At 50.5% G+C, this 19,342-nt stretch overlaps 2 protein-coding genes across 3 annotated transcripts; one reads left to right on the top strand and one right to left on the bottom strand.

Moving 5' to 3' along the window:
* Positions 1-287: 287 nt before the first annotated feature.
* On the top strand, positions 288-9,080 carry Tgoln2 (trans-golgi network protein 2). Of its 2 annotated transcripts, XR_013342239.1 has the most exons (5): positions 288-363; positions 566-1,395; positions 3,147-3,230; positions 5,542-5,641; positions 7,748-9,080. XR_013342239.1 is itself a non-coding variant. In XM_026414111.2 (4 exons), exons 1-4 carry the CDS (start codon positions 321-323, stop codon positions 5,545-5,547), a joined length of 963 nt encoding a protein of 320 aa, XP_026269896.2. In that variant the 5' UTR covers positions 288-320; the 3' UTR covers positions 5,548-9,080. The 2 variants fall into 2 exon arrangements, 1 of the variants encoding a protein (XP_026269896.2); XM_026414111.2 differs by having other exon boundaries at positions 5,542-9,080.
* Positions 9,061-19,306, bottom strand: Retsat (retinol saturase). The gene is made up of 11 exons (XM_026414101.2): positions 19,037-19,306; positions 17,393-17,575; positions 16,909-17,150; positions 15,600-15,801; positions 15,031-15,228; positions 14,059-14,178; positions 10,996-11,134; positions 10,561-10,670; positions 10,317-10,483; positions 10,067-10,226; positions 9,061-9,946 (listed from the first exon to the last, which is right to left on the bottom strand). The coding sequence occupies exons 1-11, from the start codon at positions 19,206-19,208 to the stop codon at positions 9,807-9,809; spliced, it is 1,833 nt and encodes a 610-aa protein (XP_026269886.2). The 5' UTR covers positions 19,209-19,306; the 3' UTR covers positions 9,061-9,806.
* Between the last annotated feature and the right edge of the window lie 36 nt (positions 19,307-19,342).

Genomic DNA, 19,342 nt, shown 5'->3' on the forward strand with positions numbered 1-19,342 from the left:
GCGGTCTTGAACCCCAGACCAAGACCGTCGTCGGAAAATACTCCCAGCCCAGGCCCACCCAGCACAAGCCGGGAGGGGGAGAAAGGGACTGGAAGGGGCGGGGCCGAGGAGGGCCGCGGGAGGGGCGGGCCTCCTGGAAAGGACCGAGTCAAGCCAAGGAGGCGGGGCCAAGGAGGGCCGTGGGAGGGGCAGACCTCACGGAAAGGGCGGGGCCTCACGACGCAGGGAGGCACGCATAGGAAGAGGCGTGGCTACGAGTTCGGAGCTTGGAGCGCCGCTCTCGCGAGAGCAGTAGAAGACGGAAGCGCAATCTGTTCAGGATGTGGTTCCTGGTTGCGTGTCTCTTGCTAAATGTCGCTGCGGGTGAGACCCCTGCCCATCCCATCGTCGCCCCAAGCTCCCTACCTGTACCTCGGCCAGTGGCCGCCTGGGCTCGCTCCTCACCTGCCCGCCCTACCCCTCCGCTCGCCGCCGTGCCCCCTGCGGCGGTCGCCCGGTCTCAGGCGGCTCTGAGCCCCTTTTCTCCCGCCTGCTGTCTCCTGGGCTTACCGGTTTTCTGTTTCAGGCTCCGCGTCGCTTGACCCACGTCCCAACGCCGAAGGTTCGGATAGGCTGACCCCGGTCCCGACCCGAGGAACTCCAGACCGGCCTTCTGCAGGAAAGGAGGGCAACAAAACCCCGGAGACCCAGCCGCCCCCTTCGAACCGGCCTACCACCCTAGGCGGGGCCAGCGGATCGGAACAGGGGCAGGCCTCCCAGAAAGGAGGCGCCAGCGAGTCGGAACTGAATCTGGAGCCCCCAAAAGGAAGCGCCATAGGATCGGAACAGGGTCAGGTCTCCCAGAAAGCAGGTGCCAACGGGTCGGAACCTGGACAGGAGCCCCCGAAAGGAGGCCCCAGCGGGTCGGAACCGGGCCAGGAACCCCTGAAAGCAGGCGCCAATGGGTCGGAACCCGGCCTGGGGCCCCCGAAAGGAGGCTCCAGTCCCCCTTCAGATAACCAGGAGACACCCAAGACTGATAAAACCCAGGAGCCTGGAAAAGAGCATACCTCTCTGCAAACTTCCAAAACTAAAGCTGGGGAGAGAGTGACGATGGACTCGGACCTCTCTTCTCCCCAGCAGGAGGGAGAAGATGAGTCCGTAGAGCCTGCTGAAGAAGGTGATACAGGACCTGAAGAGGGCTCACCAACTGGAGAGGAGAAAAAGATGTCCGGCCCTGCCTCCAGTGAGAACCATGAAGGGTCACTTTTGGATTCCATGAATAGTGACAAGAATGACCTTTATAAGGACAGTCCTGGAGGTGCCAGCGCAGAGAGCAGCCACTTCTTTGCGTATTTGGTCACTGCGGCCATTCTCGTCGCAGTCCTCTATATTGCCTATCACAATAAGCGGAAGGTAAGCCAGGTGCTGCCTCAGAGAGAGGACTTGCTGGTGCAGGGCAGGTATCCATGGCTATCTGCATATGAGTACTGGGGATTTTAAGACAAACTGCCACTCTTCCTCAGACCCTGTCAGGATTCCTTATTCTTGTTTTATAAACCATGTGACCTGTTTCCCCTGAGTCTTGCTGCATTAGGTGCCAACTTAGGACAAGATTATAACATGAGCTAAAGTGAGACCTCCTCCCATGACCTTGACTTTAGATGCTTGACAGCCTCAGGGGACCCAAGTATTTGAGGCAGAGCTCTTTTCCTTTTTCCATGACTGAGACAATGTATTATTTCTAGTTTCCTTTCCCAGCCTGTCTTCCATCTATGGTGGCTGGAAGAATAGATTCAGCTACACTCTGATATGAATAGCGAAGACTCTTTTGCAGGGATAATCAGAAGAAATTTTAAAAATTACAGATAAACACATTTTTTATTTCTTCAGTAGCATTTAGTGTGAAGTGGTACCCATGTCCCTTAAAACAATCCTGTTGAACCCTGAGAATTTAGAAGGTAGTTTCAATAGTTTCAGTAACCTGGTTCAAATTGGAAAATTCATTTCATGGGTTGGGGCTGTAGCTCAGCAGCAGAGCACTTGCCTAGCAAGTGCCCTGGGTTCAATCCTCAGCACCACATAAAAATAAAGGTATTCTGTCCATCTACAACTACAAAAAAAATTAAAAAAAAAAGAAAAAGAAAATTCAGTTCATGATGGCCATCAAGTCTATGGCATGGCATTAAAATGAGAGAAAACCATTAGTAAAAATATATACATTCCTGGGGCTGGGGCTGGGACTGGGGCTGTAGCTCAGTGGCACAGTGCTTGCCTAGCATTCATGAGGCACTGGTTTCGATCCTCAGCACCACATAAAAATAAACAAAGGCATTCTGTTCACTAAGAACTACAAAAAAATTTTTTTTAAATATACGTTTCTTATTCTTCATCTAAGTGTTCATAATGAGAGTGTTAGTGAAGTTAAGATTGTGATTGTTGAAGAAACAAAATGTGGGTGGAAAAGGATATTTGTAGATGAGAAATAATTACTGATACTGATTTCATAAATAAAACAAAAAGATTTGAGTGAGATGGCACATGCCTGTAATCCCAGCCACTCAGGAGTCTGAGTATTTGGTCACTGTGGCAAGTTCCAGGCTGTCCTAGCAACTTGATAAGACTTTGTCTCAGAATTTAAGAAATAATAGTAAAAAAGGAACAATCTCCCTAGAGCTCTCAGGGCAGGGCTTGACAGACCTTTGACTGAGTACCCTAGGTTACATCCTGCAAACTCCCACAACTGGGCTCAGCACAATCTTATTCCATCTTGTTATTGTTAAGCAATATAAAGAATTCTGATGTGATTAGGCTCCATCATTATTAAACTGTTAACAGTTTTTTGTTTTGTTTTGTTTTGAGGACCTAGAGATCAAACCCAGGGCTTTTTGCTATATGCTAGGCAAACACTATCCAACTAAGCCACACTCCCAGCCTGATAGAGCACTTGCCTAGCATGCACTAGGCTCTGAGCTGGTTTCCATCCCAACGAACACCACCCCCACTCTCACATCTTGTAGTTTAAATGGGGCTCTTTGTGGGTATACTTCTCTTTCTGTAGTCCAGTGATTAGCAAATGTACTACCAAGCGACTGCCTCTGATTTCAGGGACTGAAATATGTTATTATAGAGCCATTTGTTAATCACTTTTCCTTTTCTTTCCCCAGATTATTGCTTTTGCTTTGGAAGGAAAAAGATCCAAAGTAACTCGGCGGCCAAAGGCTAGTGACTACCAGCGTTTGAACCTAAAGGTAAGGAACGAGGAGCCAGCTCTATGGAAAGAATATAAAACCTGAGGGGGCTCAGCAGTGGGTTTGTATGGTGATGGCTGATTCTGAGGGTACTACTGCCATTTTCCCCAACCTTTACAGACCACAGTCTAGAACCATCGATGTACTGTCTGCAAAGTCAGAGCAGGAAGAAGCCTTGCTGTCCTCCGCAGCAGTTCCTCCCTTTGACATATGAAGAGAGCTAACTTGTCCAGAAACATTTTCACTCTAAGATAGTGGTGACATCAGGAATGAAGGCAGCTCCCTAGACTCCCAGCTTTAGCTTGGCACACTATACCAGCTCTTCACACTTTCAGCAGGTGTAAGACTCATGTTGGGATTGTGATTAAAAAGCAAAACCTGGCTGGGGATGTGGCTCAGGCGGTAGCGCGCTCGCCTGGCATGCGTGCGGCCCGGGTTCGATCCTCAGCACCACATACCAACAAAGATGTTGTGTCCGCCGAGAACTAAAAAATAAAAAAATAAATAAATAAATAAAATAAAATTTAAAAAAAAAAAAAAAAAAAAAAAAAAAAAAGCAAAACCTATTCACTAGGTATAGGGTAGAGCCTAACTTTTGATATTTCTATGATGTTCTTAGGGGACACCAAATGCTGCTGGTGCCACACTTTGGGTGGCAAGTACTAGACTACACATCTTGAAAACAAATGAGCCCAGAAGCACATAGGCCTCCAAATCTCTGGCACAGCCCCACATTCAGCACTGGGCTGAACTTCCTGAGAACAGTTGTCTGCCTCTGCCAGGAGAACAGTCCTCCTGTATCCCATAGTATACGAGCTAACCAAGTGCTCCAGAGGCAGCCTGCCTGAGCTGGAGGCCAACATGCACTCTTCCTGCCCGTTTTGTTCAGCATCATGGAGGGCGCTGGCAGAGGAGGCTTGGCCCAGCTCCACAGTGTTCCCAGGGAGCACAGTTCTCTCATACTCTTTGTACCCACTACAGAATAAGCCGCTTGGCTCAGAAGGTCTTTGCCAGATGGCATCTTGGGTCAGCTTCACCTTAGCTCTGGCCTACTTCTTTCCCTGATGTTTGGTATAAGAATTTTTCCTCCTTCATTGTAACTCTTCTGGTTGGAAAAAATATAGCGGGGGGGGCTGGGGATGTGGCTCAAGTGGTAACGTGCTTACCTGGCATGGTGAGGAACTGGGTTTGATCCTCACTCAGCACCACATAAAATAAAATATTGTGTCCACCTAGAACTAAAGTAAATATATATATATATATATATATATATATATATATATATATATATGTATATATATATATATATATGTATATATATATATATATATATGTATATATATATATATATATATGTATGTGTGTGTGTGTGTGTGTGTGTGTAAAATCTCGGGAACCATGGCACAGGACCTGTTATCCCAGCAACTCAGGAGGCTGAGGCAGGAGAATCACAAGTTTGAGGCCAACCTCAGTCATTTAGCAAGACCCTATATCAAAAATAAAAAATTTTAAAATGGCTGGGGAGGGGCTAATGTTATGGCTCAGTGGTAGAGTGCTCACCTAGCATGCATGAGGCACTGGGTTCTATCCTTGGCACCACATAAAAATTTAAAAAATAAATAATAAAGATATTGTTGTCTACCTAAAACTAAAAAATAAATATTAAAAAAAAAAAAAGCCTGGGGATATAGCTCAGTGGTAGAGCACTCCTGTGTTCCATCCCTAGTACCAGAGCAAACACATAAAAATACACACAAATAATTCAGAATACAGAAGAGTGTAAGCAGAAGCCAGGGTTTCCAGATTCCCTTCCTCAAGTGTGTGTCTTTCTAGTTGATGTTTTATTTCAAACTGACTTTAAAACTCATAAGTGTAGCCCAGTGCAATAATGCACACCTGTAATCCCAGCAACTCAGGAGGCTGAGATGGATCACAAGTTTAAGGCCAGCCTCATCAACAAAGCCTTCAGCAACTTAATAGCTTCAGCAACAAAGCCTTCAGCAACTTAATAGTTTTTTTTGTTGTTGTTTTGGTTTTTTTTTTTATTAAAAATTAAGAAAGGGCTGGGGACATGGCTTAGTGAGCAAGCCCACCTGGATTCAATCCCCAATACCCCCCCCAAAAAAAAAAAGATGCATTAATGTGACTCATTTGATGTGCCCTTATCTTAATTAGTTGTTATTTGTATGGTGCTGAATCAGTTTGTCCTGGTTAATTGTGAATTATTCCCTGAACTGAAGCCCCTATAAATCTTACTGATAGGATAATCCCCTTGGAAATGGTGAACATGGAATGTGTTGCTCTGTTTCAGCTCTGATTTCTGCCCGCCATGCCCTTGTCTTCCCTGCTGATTTGTTTCTGAATCAAGAGAAATGAGGAGAAAAGCACTGTGACTTGAGACGCTCCCCAGGGTGTGTCCTTCTGTGTTCCCTTCATGCTGTCATGTTCCATCATCCTTTCCTCGGAGTGTGAGTGGGGGGAGCATGTGGGAATGTGGCTGGGACCAGAGGGAAGCCTGGCCTGCAGGCTGCACTGTCACCACCCTCCGTGGGCTGTGGCCTGGTGGTAAAGTTGGGCCTTGGCCGTGGTACCGCCCTCTGCACTGTTCATCTTTGCAGACTTATGAAATTCTGCAAGTGGAGGGCTTTCCTACTAAGCCTCCTTGAGGGGATGTCCCCTGGTAGAAGATGGTGAGATGCTGATGGGCAGAGGGCACGTAATTCTCTTCAAAGGCTTTAGCAGCAAACCAAAACAGCAAATTAAAGAAGTGCTTCATTGCCTGCGAGTCTAACCTATCTAACATGAGCCCCCTCGCTTTTCTGATACTTTATATTATTGGAGACAGTGATTATATTTGGATGTACTGAGCACAAAGCTCAATTTGGGGATTCTGGAAGTAAAGCCACTTTCCCATCATTTTTCATAAATAGTTATTGTTGAAACAGGATGTTCTTTGATTCAGTCACGCTCAATAGGAGCTTTTTGAAAAGAGCAGTCCATGCTTAATGCTCCGAAACGTAGGAGGGTTTCATCTACACTTTTTTCAAAAGACTTTTGTGGAACAAGTTTCCCACCAACTCTTGTTTTGCCTTTGTTGCCTAAAATAGACAAAATAGGTTTATAGTCATAAACAAACTTCACTCTGACCATTACTTTTATCTCTTTGCTAAGATACCAAGGGCAGCTGGTACAGTTCTCCCTGCGCTCCCTGTCAGGAATCCAGTAGGTTCCCTAGGATAGCGGAGGAGTATCTGAATGCCACTGCTATTTGGATTTTTATTCCAGTCCTCTCTAGTCTTGCTATGCTGTTACCAAGAGCCTGAGGAGGGTTGGATCTCTGCTCTTGGAGCCACACAAAGACCGTGTGAGGGGGGAGGTGCAGTAGGTCCTGTGCTGTGACAGGCCAGCCAGTGCCCGTCCTGATGTTGGTACTTTCCCCTGCTGCCTCAGTGTGCCGGGAGTAGAGGGTCCCTTCTGGGCAGGCAGCGGTCTTGTGAGATGAGCAGGAGCACTCTCCTGCGCGTTGCTGCTTGTGTGCAGGTCCTTCGTCACCTTGTCCAGCTTGGGGAGTCAGGCTCCTGCATGTCCTTGAGACCCTGGTTGGGTGTGCCCTGCTGGCCCCTTTCCCTTTGCTTCCCCTCCCTCTCATGTCGGCACAAGGCTTGTGCCATCTACACGAAGTTTCCTCTGAGCTTCCTTCCTCCTGTCGCTCATCCTTGGTGACCTTCACAAACCCATGTTAGTCCCTGTCCTACTGCTGTTGGGCCACTAGATCCAGTGGCTCATTCTTGGAGCTCAGTCCTGTTCTTGATGGTCGGATGCTGCTGACAGGCATGGTGACATTCCCCTTTCTTGATGTCTGACGTCATCCTTTGCCATATTCTGTGCTGGTGGGGATGAGGACCTGCAGAGCCAAGTCTCTGTGAAAGTCTTTCAGAATTCACCTTTACTTTGTCTCTCCTTATCCTTGATTCAGCTGGGTGTTTGTGTGTGTGTCACTGGAGCTGGATTCCTCTCTTATCCCCACCGAGCTGCCCTCCAACTGCCCAGTGTCTTTAATCACATGAACTCCACATCACAAATTTGACTTTTCTTGCTTCCTGTCTTTTAAATCTCCAGCTGATCTCTTTCCATTTTCCTTGTTCCTCTGTCCACACATTCACCCATTTCACTTCTCTGCTGATTTTTTTTTTTTCCCATGGACCACCACAATTGGTTCTGTCTATCTTAGAAAGATCAGTACTGGAAACACTCATCTCCAGGGTTCTGGCCTGGTCTGAAGCTTCTGTCTGAACCTCTTGTGGCTTAGAAGGTCAGGTAGTACATGGGTGTCGAGGACTGTGCATGCTGACACCTTCCTCTCTCCACCTCTCACACAGACCAAAGCTCCCGCCTGTGCCTCTGTGCCTTTATTCTTAGTGTGTCCAAATAACCCAACTTCCCATCTTTGTTATTTGGTAAGGTTTTCTCCCTTTCTAAAACCTACCAAATCCCACTGCTCCTTGATACTCTTTCAGACTAAGAAATTCTTCTCACGCTCAAAAGGTGAAACTGTGTGGACTCCACAACAGTACTTAGGTGTCCGCTTGCTGCCAGCCTTCTGCTTCCCAAAACCACCTTTCTTCCTGCTGTACTCTTCAAAAGCCAACATGTCAAGGTCACTGCCATCAGTAGCCAGAAAGTTGTGTGAGCCCTCATCTGTCAAAAACAGGTGTCAAGATGAAAGGAAACATCTCTGCAAGAAGTAACTGAACTACCCAAGTCCCCGGGAATATCACTGTGCTAGGCAAAAGCAAGTGTCGAGGGCTGTCTTTCTAGATCATAGAGATCAGGGTGGAACTGAAAGAGGCAACCATACAGGGCAGGGCAGTCAGACATGGGAAAACATGGGTTGGGTCTTAAGTTTCACCCCTTTTCAGGATGGCTGTCTTTTTGCAGATGGAATATATTGGAAGCATGTTTTCCCAAGCTGGTGTGGATGGGGATGACCTATTGAGGGGTCTCAAGCCAGGGGCTGGGGTGGAGCCACAAGAGGCCCCCTGTGGAGATGGCCGTGGGCTTCCTTTGCTGTTAGGAGGAAGGGGCTATACATTAGGGACTGGACTGTCTAGAGTCCTCAGGCATTGAAGACCCAGCTCTCTGGAAAGGCTGAGGCAACTCAGAAAGACCTGACACTTAGCTGCACATACTGACATGTTTTTCCCTGTCTTTTCAACATTTGATGATAGAACTCTGCCTCCAAAATTCCCAGTGGTGATGCTCATGTTCTTCTCTAGTCCCTGTTCCCATCACATTATGCACCAGTTGGGCACACGGGCGTGCACACACCAGCCCTGTGCTTACCCGTTCTGAAAGCCCTTGCCAGGAAGCCTGCACTTGGCATTGCCTTGCTTAAGCAGGATTGTTGGAAAGAGACGTTGAGGCTTCACTTAGCCAAGAGTGACTCACCTCCGCAGTTCCCCAAGTCAGATGTGGATTCTAAGTATTCCAACTTGGAAACCCCTCTGTAATGGGCTTGGAACTGAGCTGCACAGTATTTCAAGCTGCCCACAGAGCCAGGCCCTCACACTCTGATAGGTGTTCATTTAATTCATAAACTAGTGGGATAAGTACATGATCAACTATTGAAATTGTTTCCCTTTGTTTGCCCAATGAATAGGTTGTCATGGTTTAGCACTGTTTTATATTTTCAGTTCTTTGTAACTTAATTACATAATTTTATTTTTTTAAAGCTTATTTGGTGTAATGATATTTTTCAGTACATGTTTTAATGAGCTTCTGTAAATGCCATCTCAATGTGGTTTTGTCACTGAATGGAAACCAAAATAAATTTCAGATAAAGCAATGAAACCATTACATTTATTAATTCTGTATTAAAGTGTACTAAAATAAGACACTTGGTGATTCAGGTAATAAGGGAAAATGGTATCTTTCTTAATCTTTGGCTGAGCATCCCTTACTGACATCAAGAATCCTTGGATTTTACAAAGTTTTCTGAGTGCCATTGTGACCTCATGTGACAAGAAGTCAAAATGCAAAAAAAAATTGTTCCAAGTATCATAAAATTACTCTTGGTTTGTATATAAGGTATATATGAAACATGAATGCAATTTTTGACCTGGGGTACAGCTCAGTGGCAGAGCATTTGCCTGGCATACACAAGGCCCTGAGTTCCATCATCAGCACTGCAAAATTAATTGTTTAGAACTAGGTCCCATCCCTAAGGCATCTCATTGTGTACAGATACCCCAAATCAAAAGGGGGGGCATGGGGGATGAACAACTTGGATATGTACCAGCAAACTACAGGTGTCATCCCTGGGCTTTGCTCACATCCTAGTCCCGACCGACTTTCTACCACAGCACCACCTATCTGAGCCTCAAACTGTCCACATCAGCAGCCTGGCCACTTGAGGAGGAAAGATATGTCCTCAGAGGTAAGGAAGAGCTCCACTGGAGAAGTGTGTTCAGAAATCAGTGCAATTAGTGCTTTCTGTGTGCAAAGAATTAACAGTGCAGTAAAGGCATTACAGGTGGGTCAGGGCAGGTGCAAGGGCCACTCATTGTCCCTAAGGAACTACATCATCTTCTTCTGGGCCCGCACTCTTGAGCCGAGATCCTTGAGGTCTGAGTATAGGTTCCGCTTCAGGATGGCACTGCTGCACAGCAGTGCCCCTTGCAGGGCCCCCATCAACCCACAGGTGAAGATGTCCTGGCCTAGGAGGCAAGAGCACAGACTGTGAGTGTCCACCACGAGAGGAGAGGGAGGGCCAGGTTCCTGTCTTTGGGTGCCAGGGAGGCCCAAGGTCACGGATCCTGGCAGAATGGGCAGTGTACCTGTCAGGTAGAGGTTGGGGATGGGGCTCTGGGCCCTGATGGAAGCCATCACGTAAGGGTGCAGGCGGTCCAGGTCATGGTCGGCCCCGTAGGTGGCCCCTCGGGTAGCAGCCAGGAAGAACTGATTGGTCAGTGGGGACCCTCCCGTGGCACTCTCCACCTAAGGCAGGAGGGAGGGCATGAGTGGGAGCCCCGACAACCTGAGCTCTGCCTCCTGGACGCGGGGTCCCCACCTGCATGTTCACCCTACCTTCCCCTCCAGCTGTGGGAACAGTCTAAGGATCATGGATATGGAGGCTTCAACAAAGGAGCTTTTGAGGGTCTCATAGTCGTGGCTCCGCTTCCCTTGCGGCTCCTCCTGCCACTCCTCAAACCACTCGTAGGCGGTGGGTATCAGCACAGTCAGCGTGGACCGGTCTAGGGATGCACAGCAGGGTTACTGCTGTGCAGTCCCACCCACCGCTGACCCAGGCAGCTTCACAATATGGACCTACCTGGGAAGCGGCCGGGCCAGGTCGGGTCCTTGCTTGATGGGGAAGCAACAAAGTAGAGGGGTATGTGTTCCACAGCCTTCTCCCTGGGCATGGAGATGTAGCGCTCCATCCTGTGGGGAGAGGAGTGTGGCTGCAATGCCAGGCCTCGCCTCAAAGCCTCCACTCGTCCCCAGGACCTCCTTGGAGATGAGGCTGGGCACATTGCCATGTGAACCTTCCAGGAGCACACTGGAATGGCCTATTGACTGCTCATCCTAGTGTCCAGGCAGGAAGCCCCAGTGGGTTGACAGCCCAGCCAACACCTGTCTCTGCATGCACACAGGGCCCCCCCCCCCCGTGGGTTGATGGCCCAGCCGATGCCTGTCCCCCAACTGAACACAGGGTCCCCGTGGGTTGACGGCCCAGCTGACCCTATGCCCACATGCACACGCTTACGCCTTATCCATGTTGATGTCGAAATAAACATAGTAGTTGGTGGACTGCAGACCCAACTCCTCCTTGGTCCCGCGCAGGCAGATGAAGACAGAGAACATGCTCAGGCCTGGCCGCACCATCTGCAGCTGTTGCTGCACACCTGTCGGACAAAGCAGGTGGAACTGTATACAGACACAGGCACTCCCCGCTCCAGACATCTGCAGCCCATTCCTCGGCTGCCAGTGAGGAGAGGGTCCAGGCCTTTCTGCCTGCTCACCTGCCCCTGCCTGTGTCACACACGGCCTCAGGCTCCAGCTCTGCTCAGTTGAGCCCAGCCCTTGGCTGCCACTGGTTTGCAGCACCTGCAGGACAGTGGATCTGACTGCTCCATCACCCCTTCAGTCTAAGTGAGGAGGAGATGACAACTTACAAAGACTACACAAATAGTAGTTTGTCACAGCCTTACTGTCAGTATGTAACACAGCCATCTAATGAAAACAGTGGTAGTCCCCATGTGCTCTGTCACGAGGCCTCGAGATGACAGGCCATGCATATGATTGGAAGTCAAACAACATTAGCTCAGCATTCAACTGCAAGGCACCCCAGACCTAAACCACTGGGCTTCCCCTCTCAACAGATGATCCCAGACCAATTTTTAGAAAATTTACCCACAATTCTTATCCATTACCTCCAGACCTGTCTCCAGCAGCTGTGTGAGAGCTCAACCGCTGCTGCTCTGCCTCCTCCGTGAACAAGGATTGGCTGATGCCCTAACATGTACTGGGCCCTGCGGAGCTAGCCCTGGCTCACAGCAGTGACAGGAGGCCCATTTGCTGGGAAGAGGCTTTCCTGGAGGAACCATGTGCTGAGGACAGGGACACAGAGGGAGGCGCTATTGATAGCCATGGCAGGACACCCAGTTCTGGGGGCGCACAGGAGACACAGAACGTGGGCTTCCACAGCTGCAGTCACCTAGGTCCTATATCCAGGTTGGGTATAGGCAGGCATGGAGGAGAGCCCCTGTCTCTAGAGGCCCCTCTCTCCCCAGTTAGAAGGAAGGGGCTGAGGAGCCAGACCCTTCCCTCTGGACCACCCCAGTGTCTCCTGGCCTCTGTAGGTGGAAGAAAGGCCCTCCCATCCCTGAAGGATCCGCTGCCAGGTCCAGCAATTCCACTCCTGGTCTAGCTGGCCCCACCGGCCCCAGAGGCCACCAGATATCTGGCTCCTGTCTGAAAGGCATACCAAAAAATCCCCACCCCAAAGAGCTGGGAAGAAGGAGCACCATCCAGCTCCTAGAGCAGGCAACTGGGTTCATCTGGGGCAGTCTCTGACCCTGCACCCAAGAGGCCGAGCACCCAAGCCAGCTGGTGTGCCCTGGACTGTTCAGGGCTAGGATACATGCGGGCAAGACCTGCTATGGGGCTGGTGGCCTGGAGAGGAGCAGGGGGACCTGGGGCCTGTCAGGGCAGAGTCCTAAAAGAGGAGGAGGCAAGGCCAGTCTGTCCAGCCAGGCCAGGCCCCGCTGCCCTGCACTGGGCAGTCCCTATCATGCCCCACTCAATTCATCCTAAGACACAACTGCCAGCAGATACCAGCTTGTGACACCCATCTGTTGTGGGTGGCGGTTTTTAGGACCCAAGGGTGCTCAGCCACTTCCCTGGCACTTTTTTTGTTTTGTTTTTTGAGACAGGGTCTCACTAGGCTGCTTAGGGCCTTGCTAAATTGCTGAGGCTGGCTTTCACCTGCTATCCTCCTGCCTCAGCCTCCAGAGCCACTGGGATCACATGCCCAACTGCTGTGGTTTTGATAAGTATCCCCCAAGGCTTGGTCACCAGTATGTGGTGCTACTGGGAAGGTGGCTCAGCCTTGAGGAGGTGGGCCCAGTGAGAGGGAGTTAGGTCACTGGGTGTCTTTGAAGCATACATGGGACTCCAGCCCCTTTCCCACTGTTTTTGTTTTCTGGTACTAGGGATTGAACCCAGCCAGGAGTGTTTAATCACCAAGATATATCCATAGCCCCCCTTTTTATATTATTATTATTTTAGATGTTGACAGACTTTATTTTATTCATTTTATTTTTATGGTGCTGAGAATCGAACCCAATGCCTCACACATGCTAGGCAAGCTCGCTGCCACTGAGCCACAGCCCCAGCCCTTCCACAGCCCTTTTTATATTTTGTTTTGAGACAGGGTCTCACTAAGTCACTTAGGGCCTTGCTAAATTGCTGAGGCTGGCCTCAAACTTCCCATCCTCCTGCCTTGCCTCCCAAATTGCTAGGATTGCAGGTGTGCACCACCATGCCCGGCCTTCTCTCTCTCTCTGGTTCCTGGCAGCCATGAGGTGGACAGTTCTCCCCCACACACACCCCACAATGTGACATCCTGTGCCACCACAGGCCTAAAACAACTGGGCCAACTGACAGATGAAGCCTCTGAAACCATGAGGCAAAGCAGATCCTTTTCTCTTTTTAAATTGATCATCTCAGATATTTTATCACAGTGACAGAAAGCTGCACGCCACTTTAACTCTTAGAGACAGTACAGCTATCACCCCCCCTGCCCTCCCCAGGAGACCCAGGACCACACTGTTCTGCCAAACCACTGCTCAGCCTCCCTAGCACAACCCTAGAGTGGACAGCCCCCTCTCCACCGCCACGAACTCCATCCCAGCCAGTCAGGGCCGCTCTGTCCTTCCCACCTCTTGCCCCTGCCAGAGGCCTTTGTCATCCCTCCTGAGTGACTTGTCCCCTCTGGCCAGCAACCTCCATTCCCTATGTCACACCAAGCTACAAGTCACATGCTGTCCTGAGGTGACTTCCCATCTCAGCACTCCACACATCCCAGCCCTGCAGGGAGTGCCCCAGAGCTTGGCTCTCCCTCTGAGACCAGGCTCCTCACGGCTCTGGCACTTGGCTGGGCGGCAGAGGGAGGGGGTCGGTCCCCTGTCAGGGCCTCGACCTCCCCAGCCACAGACATGGGGATGATGCTACAGCTCAGAGTACTTACCTGCTGAGACAGTCAGAGAGGGGCGTCACCAGGCTGAGCATGTCCATGCCAGAGCCTGGAGCAGCAGAGCAGCCGTACCTGACAGACAGCGGGCACTCTCCGGCAGTAGGTGCTCATAGGTGTTGAACAGGCCTGCGTTGGAGACCACAGTGGGGCAGTAGATGTCCACCAGCTCTTGTCCCTTCTTCACACGGACACCTGCAGCACAGGAGCTTGGCTGAGGCTCTGTGAGCTCCAGGAGGAGACCTCGACAGGTCTGGCCTACACTCCATCTCCTCAGACATGGGAGTCCAGCCTGCTGAGGGCCAGGCAGGGAGGTGACCACAAGCATTCCACCTCTGCCACAGTCGCTTCTGTGCTGACCTGCCTGGCTCCCTCCACACAGCAGATTAACTTTCCTGTGGCCAAGACCCCTCCCAGGCCCCTTCACTGCTGCTGGAGGCAAGTGCCCTAAACACTCCCCACTGACACCTCCTCTGAGCCTTGTGATCTGGTCCCTCCATGTCCAGCCTCACCTCTGCCTCTCACTTGGCTACTATGTAGAACTAGGCCCACAGCCGACACCCTGACACCCGCTGCTCAGCAGCCCACTATCAGTCACCCAGGTTCTGAAGATGTGAAGACAGACAACTGCTGTCCTGGCTACTGGACGGCAAGTTTGAGCCCACTAAAGTCAACACTGTGAGATCTCGACTCAAAAAAAAACCCAAAAACATAAAGAAGATACATCCTTGGGCTAAGGACATAGCTCAGAGTAATGCACTTGCATAGCAGGTGCAAAGCCCTGGGTTCAGTCCCCAGTACCACCAAGAGAAAATGACAGCCCCTACAATCAAGAAGGTGGTCACAGAACACTGGATAAATATTTTTATCTATCAAATAAATAATTCAGAACGGCTCTTTGGAGCCCACGTGGCCTTTTTCATGCCAGACTCATCACTCTGCTACCCGCCACGCTCTGCAGCACACCTGGCCCCTCAGCCTGCAGAAGGTGGGTTCCTCTGTGCCTTCTGCCCTCAGGGACCCCGGAGCCCACAGCACAGCTCTCACCACAGGCTTTCCCAGCTGAGTCCAACAACACAGTCTGCACAGTGGCCTTTGTGAGGACAGCGCCCCCGGCTTGCTTAATCACAGGGATGATATGAAAGGCGATTTCACTGGAACCCCCTCGGGGATAAAAGGCCCCCTGTAGGTAGTGGTTGACCAGCAGAGCATGCATGGAAAAGGTGGTACGGCTGGGGGTCACACCTGCAGGAAGAGGGGAGGAGGGTTATGAACAGGTACCAGGACCACTCAGAAAGGAGCAACACACCACCAGAGTCCATCACAGGACCCAAGGCTCCTAGGGGCTAGGGCCACCGCAGGAGCCATCTCCATCCCACCGGGAGCCTTACAACCTAGGGTCCAGTAAGAAGGTACTGCCTGCAAACTACATGTCACCAACACCAGGAGCCTGGTGTTGGCTAACAGAAAAATCACCCAGGGAATGGCTGAAGGGGACTTGCACAGCGGCACAAGCTGCAGAGGGCCAGGCCATTCTGGTCCGTTTGTCAGCCAGGCAGATTCAGGAAGAAGACAGAGGCCAGAAGGAGGGAGCACAGCCTGCAGCCAGCACACACCATAGGTGGGGAAAATGTAGCTGAGCACGGCCTGGAGCTCAGGGGAGGCCCCCAGCTGCTGCAGGACCTCAGCCAGGCTCTGGGTGGACGAATGCAGGAATGGAGAGAACCGAGTCAGCAGCCCACACTTGCTGAGGAGCTGGGCCACGTGCAATGGGAGGAACTTCAGCAAGATGGCGTGAATGGCTCCATCGGCTACCACCTGGGAAAGAAGACAAGCGTGGGAACAGGCCTTACTCTGGGACAGTTGACACACCGTCCCTTCCAATAGCTTGCACCGGCTGAGGGCCAGCAACACTTACCCTTCGTTGAACATTGCTGAATTTGGACTTTAGTTTTAATTTACTTTAAAAATATTTATTTTTGGTAGCAGGAATTGAACACAGGGACACTCAACTACTGAACCATATCCTCAGCCCTATTTTATATTTTTCTTAGAGTTAGGGTCTCGCTGAGTTCCTTAGTGCCTCACTTTTGCTGACGCTGGCTTTGAACCAGTGATCCTCCTGCCTCAGTCTCCCTAGCCACTGGGATTACAGGCATGTGCTATCATGCCCTGCTTCAAGTCTTTAATTTTATTTGTTTTTTGAGTGTTTGCAGTGCTAAGGATTGAACCCAGAGGTGCTCTATCACTGAGCTACACCCCAGGGCTTTTCCATTTTGAGACAAGATCTCAGTGAGGCACATGCCTGTAATCACTGCAATTCTAGAGGTTTAGGCCAGAGGACTGCAAGTTTGAGGCCAGCCTGGGAAACTTAGCAAGACCCGGACTCAAAATAAAAAATAAAAAGGGCTCGGGATGTAGCTCAGTAGTAGAGTACCTCTGCCCAGTATTTATGTATGTATAAATAAATATATATAAATAAACAAATGACAGGTCTTGATAAGTTGCCCAGGCTGATCTTGAACAGGGGATCCTCCTGTCTCTGTCCCCCAGCACCATAGCTGGGGTTATAAGTATGCACCACTGCACCCAGCCTGAATTGGGTGGGGGGACTCTATACTCTAAATATTCCCTTCCTGCACACTCAGATGAGGCTTTTCTGCTTATAAATTTCCTGGTCAAATTCCTTTTCAGAAATCCCATCTGGTCTTAGAAGAAATAAAAAGGAGTAGAGATCTATCACCTATAAGGCAGCATAGCCAGGAGAGCAAAGTGCCCTCCAGAGGCCAGAGTGGGAGTGGCATCCATGAGCCCTCCTCCTGGCCCTTGGGGCTACCCACTCCAGCCACTCCCCTGCTCAGGTACTCCACTAATGAGGAAGATCAGTCTTGGGAATGAACTGGGTCCTGAGCAAGTCCAAGTTACCTTCACCAGCTTTATGTACTTGTCGATGACATCTTTTTCCTGGGGAAACTTCTCCTTGAGGCCTTCAATGTATGCTTTCTTCCCGCTGTACATGGGGAACTCCTTTCGGCCACTGGGCCTGTCTAGTACCACTGTGTCAAAAGGTGAGGACAGAGAAGCCCAGTCCAGCTGCCCTTCAGTAATCTGGTCCAAGATAAAGCGGCCAAAGGTGCCCTCCTCCATGTGCCCAATATAATGGATCCCTGATGGGAGGTGGAAAGACAAGGTGGCTCAGGGATAATGGGACTGAGCCTTGGGAAGGGGAAAAGATGGACCAGAACTGCTGCCCCTCCTTCCTGCAGAGAGGTGGCAGAGCAGACCCACCACATCAGATGGTATGGCTGTCAGACAAGAAAAGTGGTTCCCAGAAAGAAGATGGCACCTGCAGGACAGAGAAATGTGTCCCCCAAGCACTGATCCCAGCCCTGTTCCACACAAGCCTCACCTGTGTCAAACTCAAGGCCATTTTTGCCAAAGGTATGACAACAGCCCCCTGCCTTGGTGTGCTGCTCCAAGACCAGGACTCGCTTGCCAGCTTTCGCCAGAATCGCAGCTGCAGCCAGGCCCCCAATGCCACTGCCAATCACCACCACATCCAGGTTCTCTGGCACTTGACTTGCTGAGAAAACTGCAGCAGAAGGGAGGAGGAAGAGGGTGGGCTTCTCAGACAGGGGCAGGAAAATGGCAAAGACAGAGAAACCAAAGAAGACTCCTCTAGCTTGGACTGCAAGAAAACTTAGAGCCGTTTAGCTGTTGACTAAGGTTTCTAAATTCACCTAGGAATACTCATAACCAGCCAGCGATTTGCATTGTCTGAACTAATTTAACCACAACCACTACATACCTGTGGATTTTTACAACTTTGAAAGAAAGTAGAAATCAGTTAACTACAGAAACAAAAAGAGAAAGAGGATAACAGGTGGATACACCTCAGTGTAGACACTTCTGAGGAAGCAAGAGCCAGGAAAGAAAGAAAATGGAGTGGGGGATGGCGAGAATGCTAAAGGGCAGGCTGGAACCAGCCATTCACAAGCTGGGTTCCTTCGGATGTCGTAGGGTCTGCAAATGCCACCAGAGCATCTGGCTTGCATGTGATTCTTCCAGATCCTGATTCAGAGGCTCAGCAGGACAGTAATGCCCAGAGCCTACTGCTCTGAGAAATCACAGCACCACCCCCTACACTGGGAAGGAGAGGGGAACACCTTAAGAGGAACAATTTGTGCTAATGGGCACTTGCATATACATCTAATCTAAAAATCATGCCTAGCGCCAGGCACAGCAATGCACAACTGTAATCACAGCTAATCAAGAGGTTGAAGCAGAAGGATCACAAGTTCCAGGCCATATAAAGTACAAAGGGCTGAGTATGTAGCTCAGTAGTACAGCAGTTGCCTAGCATGTAAAGCCTAAATTCAATCCCACTACCCTCCCACACACACGAACATACACACACACACAAAGGAAAGAAAGACAAAAAGTATTGTCTGACTATAGCAAGTTTGGTCACAGAGGGAAAAAAAAATCTATAAGCAAGAGCGCCGTTGGAGATCAAACAATATTTTGGGGGGTTTTTGTTTGTTTTGTTTTTTGCTTATTTTTTCCATCGAAACTCTCTCTAACCTTGCAGGTATCCCCACTTGAGTTTCACGACGAATGCAGGTGCTGGTGGACTAGAGCAGTGGGTTCAGAGCTGAGAAACCCTGTTGAGCCTCTCTCCAAGTTCAGAATCCAGACTCAGTTCTATAAGCTGGGGCCACGCCTACCCCGTCCAATCCCTTGGCCTGCAAAAGCCATTTCCTCTTGCAATGGGGAGAGGTTTCTGTGCGAGCCCGCACAGGGTTAGAGAGCCAAATCGGGGAAAGGACGCAGGGCAGGGCACTGCAGGCCATCACAAGCCCTAGGCAGTGCCAAGACAAGGACAAGCCCTCGGGCAGCAGCTTCCGGGCTTGCAAGGGCAAAGTCATCACCGCGCACCCACGAAAACGGGCCCCACTCCAAGGAAGCCTCCCGGAACTTTATCACAGGGAAACTGAGGCCAGCCCAGGTCGCGAGGCCGCCGAGCGCAGCGCGGACCCCTGGTCCGGCTGACCTTGCTTAAGAACCCTTTTCCTGGCCTCCTTGTCGGTCACCAGGGGCGCGGGCGGCTGCTTGACGTCCTGCGAGAAGGGGTTCGGGGAGCGCCCGGCGAACAGCCCCAAGTAGACACGGCGGACGCCCGCGAGCAGCAGCAGCACCAACAGCAGCACCAGGGAGAGCCACATCCCGACGGCTCACAGAAGTCTGGGCGGAAACGAAGCGCACAGCTTTTAGGGCCGGTCGCGCCGCCCTCGGGTCCCGGGACTGAGGCGGCTCTGGCCACGCCCACGCGAAGCAGGCTCCCAGCGCGGGTTGGACT

Source organism: Urocitellus parryii, chromosome 12, assembly GCF_045843805.1.
Source record: "Urocitellus parryii isolate mUroPar1 chromosome 12, mUroPar1.hap1, whole genome shotgun sequence".
In the NCBI taxonomy this organism is placed as follows: Eukaryota; Metazoa; Chordata; class Mammalia; order Rodentia; family Sciuridae; genus Urocitellus; species Urocitellus parryii.

Coding starts and splice junctions, on each gene's coding strand:
- Tgoln2 (XM_026414111.2), top strand. CDS start 321: ATGTGGTTCCTGGTTGCGTGTCTCTTGCTAAATGTCGCTGCGG. Junction 364..565: donor CTTGCTAAATGTCGCTGCGG/GTGAGACCCCTG, acceptor TTTCTGTTTCAG/GCTCCGCGTCGCTTGACCCA. Junction 1,396..3,146: donor CCTATCACAATAAGCGGAAG/GTAAGCCAGGTG, acceptor TTCTTTCCCCAG/ATTATTGCTTTTGCTTTGGA.
- Retsat (XM_026414101.2), bottom strand. CDS start 19,208: ATGTGGCTCTCCCTGGTGCTGCTGTTGGTGCTGCTGCTGCTCGCGGGC. Junction 11,135..14,058: donor GAGTGCCCGCTGTCTGTCAG/GTACGGCTGCTC, acceptor TTTGTCCGACAG/GTGTGCAGCAACAGCTGCAG. Junction 10,227..10,316: donor TCCCACAGCTGGAGGGGAAG/GTAGGGTGAACA, acceptor CTCCTGCCTTAG/GTGGAGAGTGCCACGGGAGG.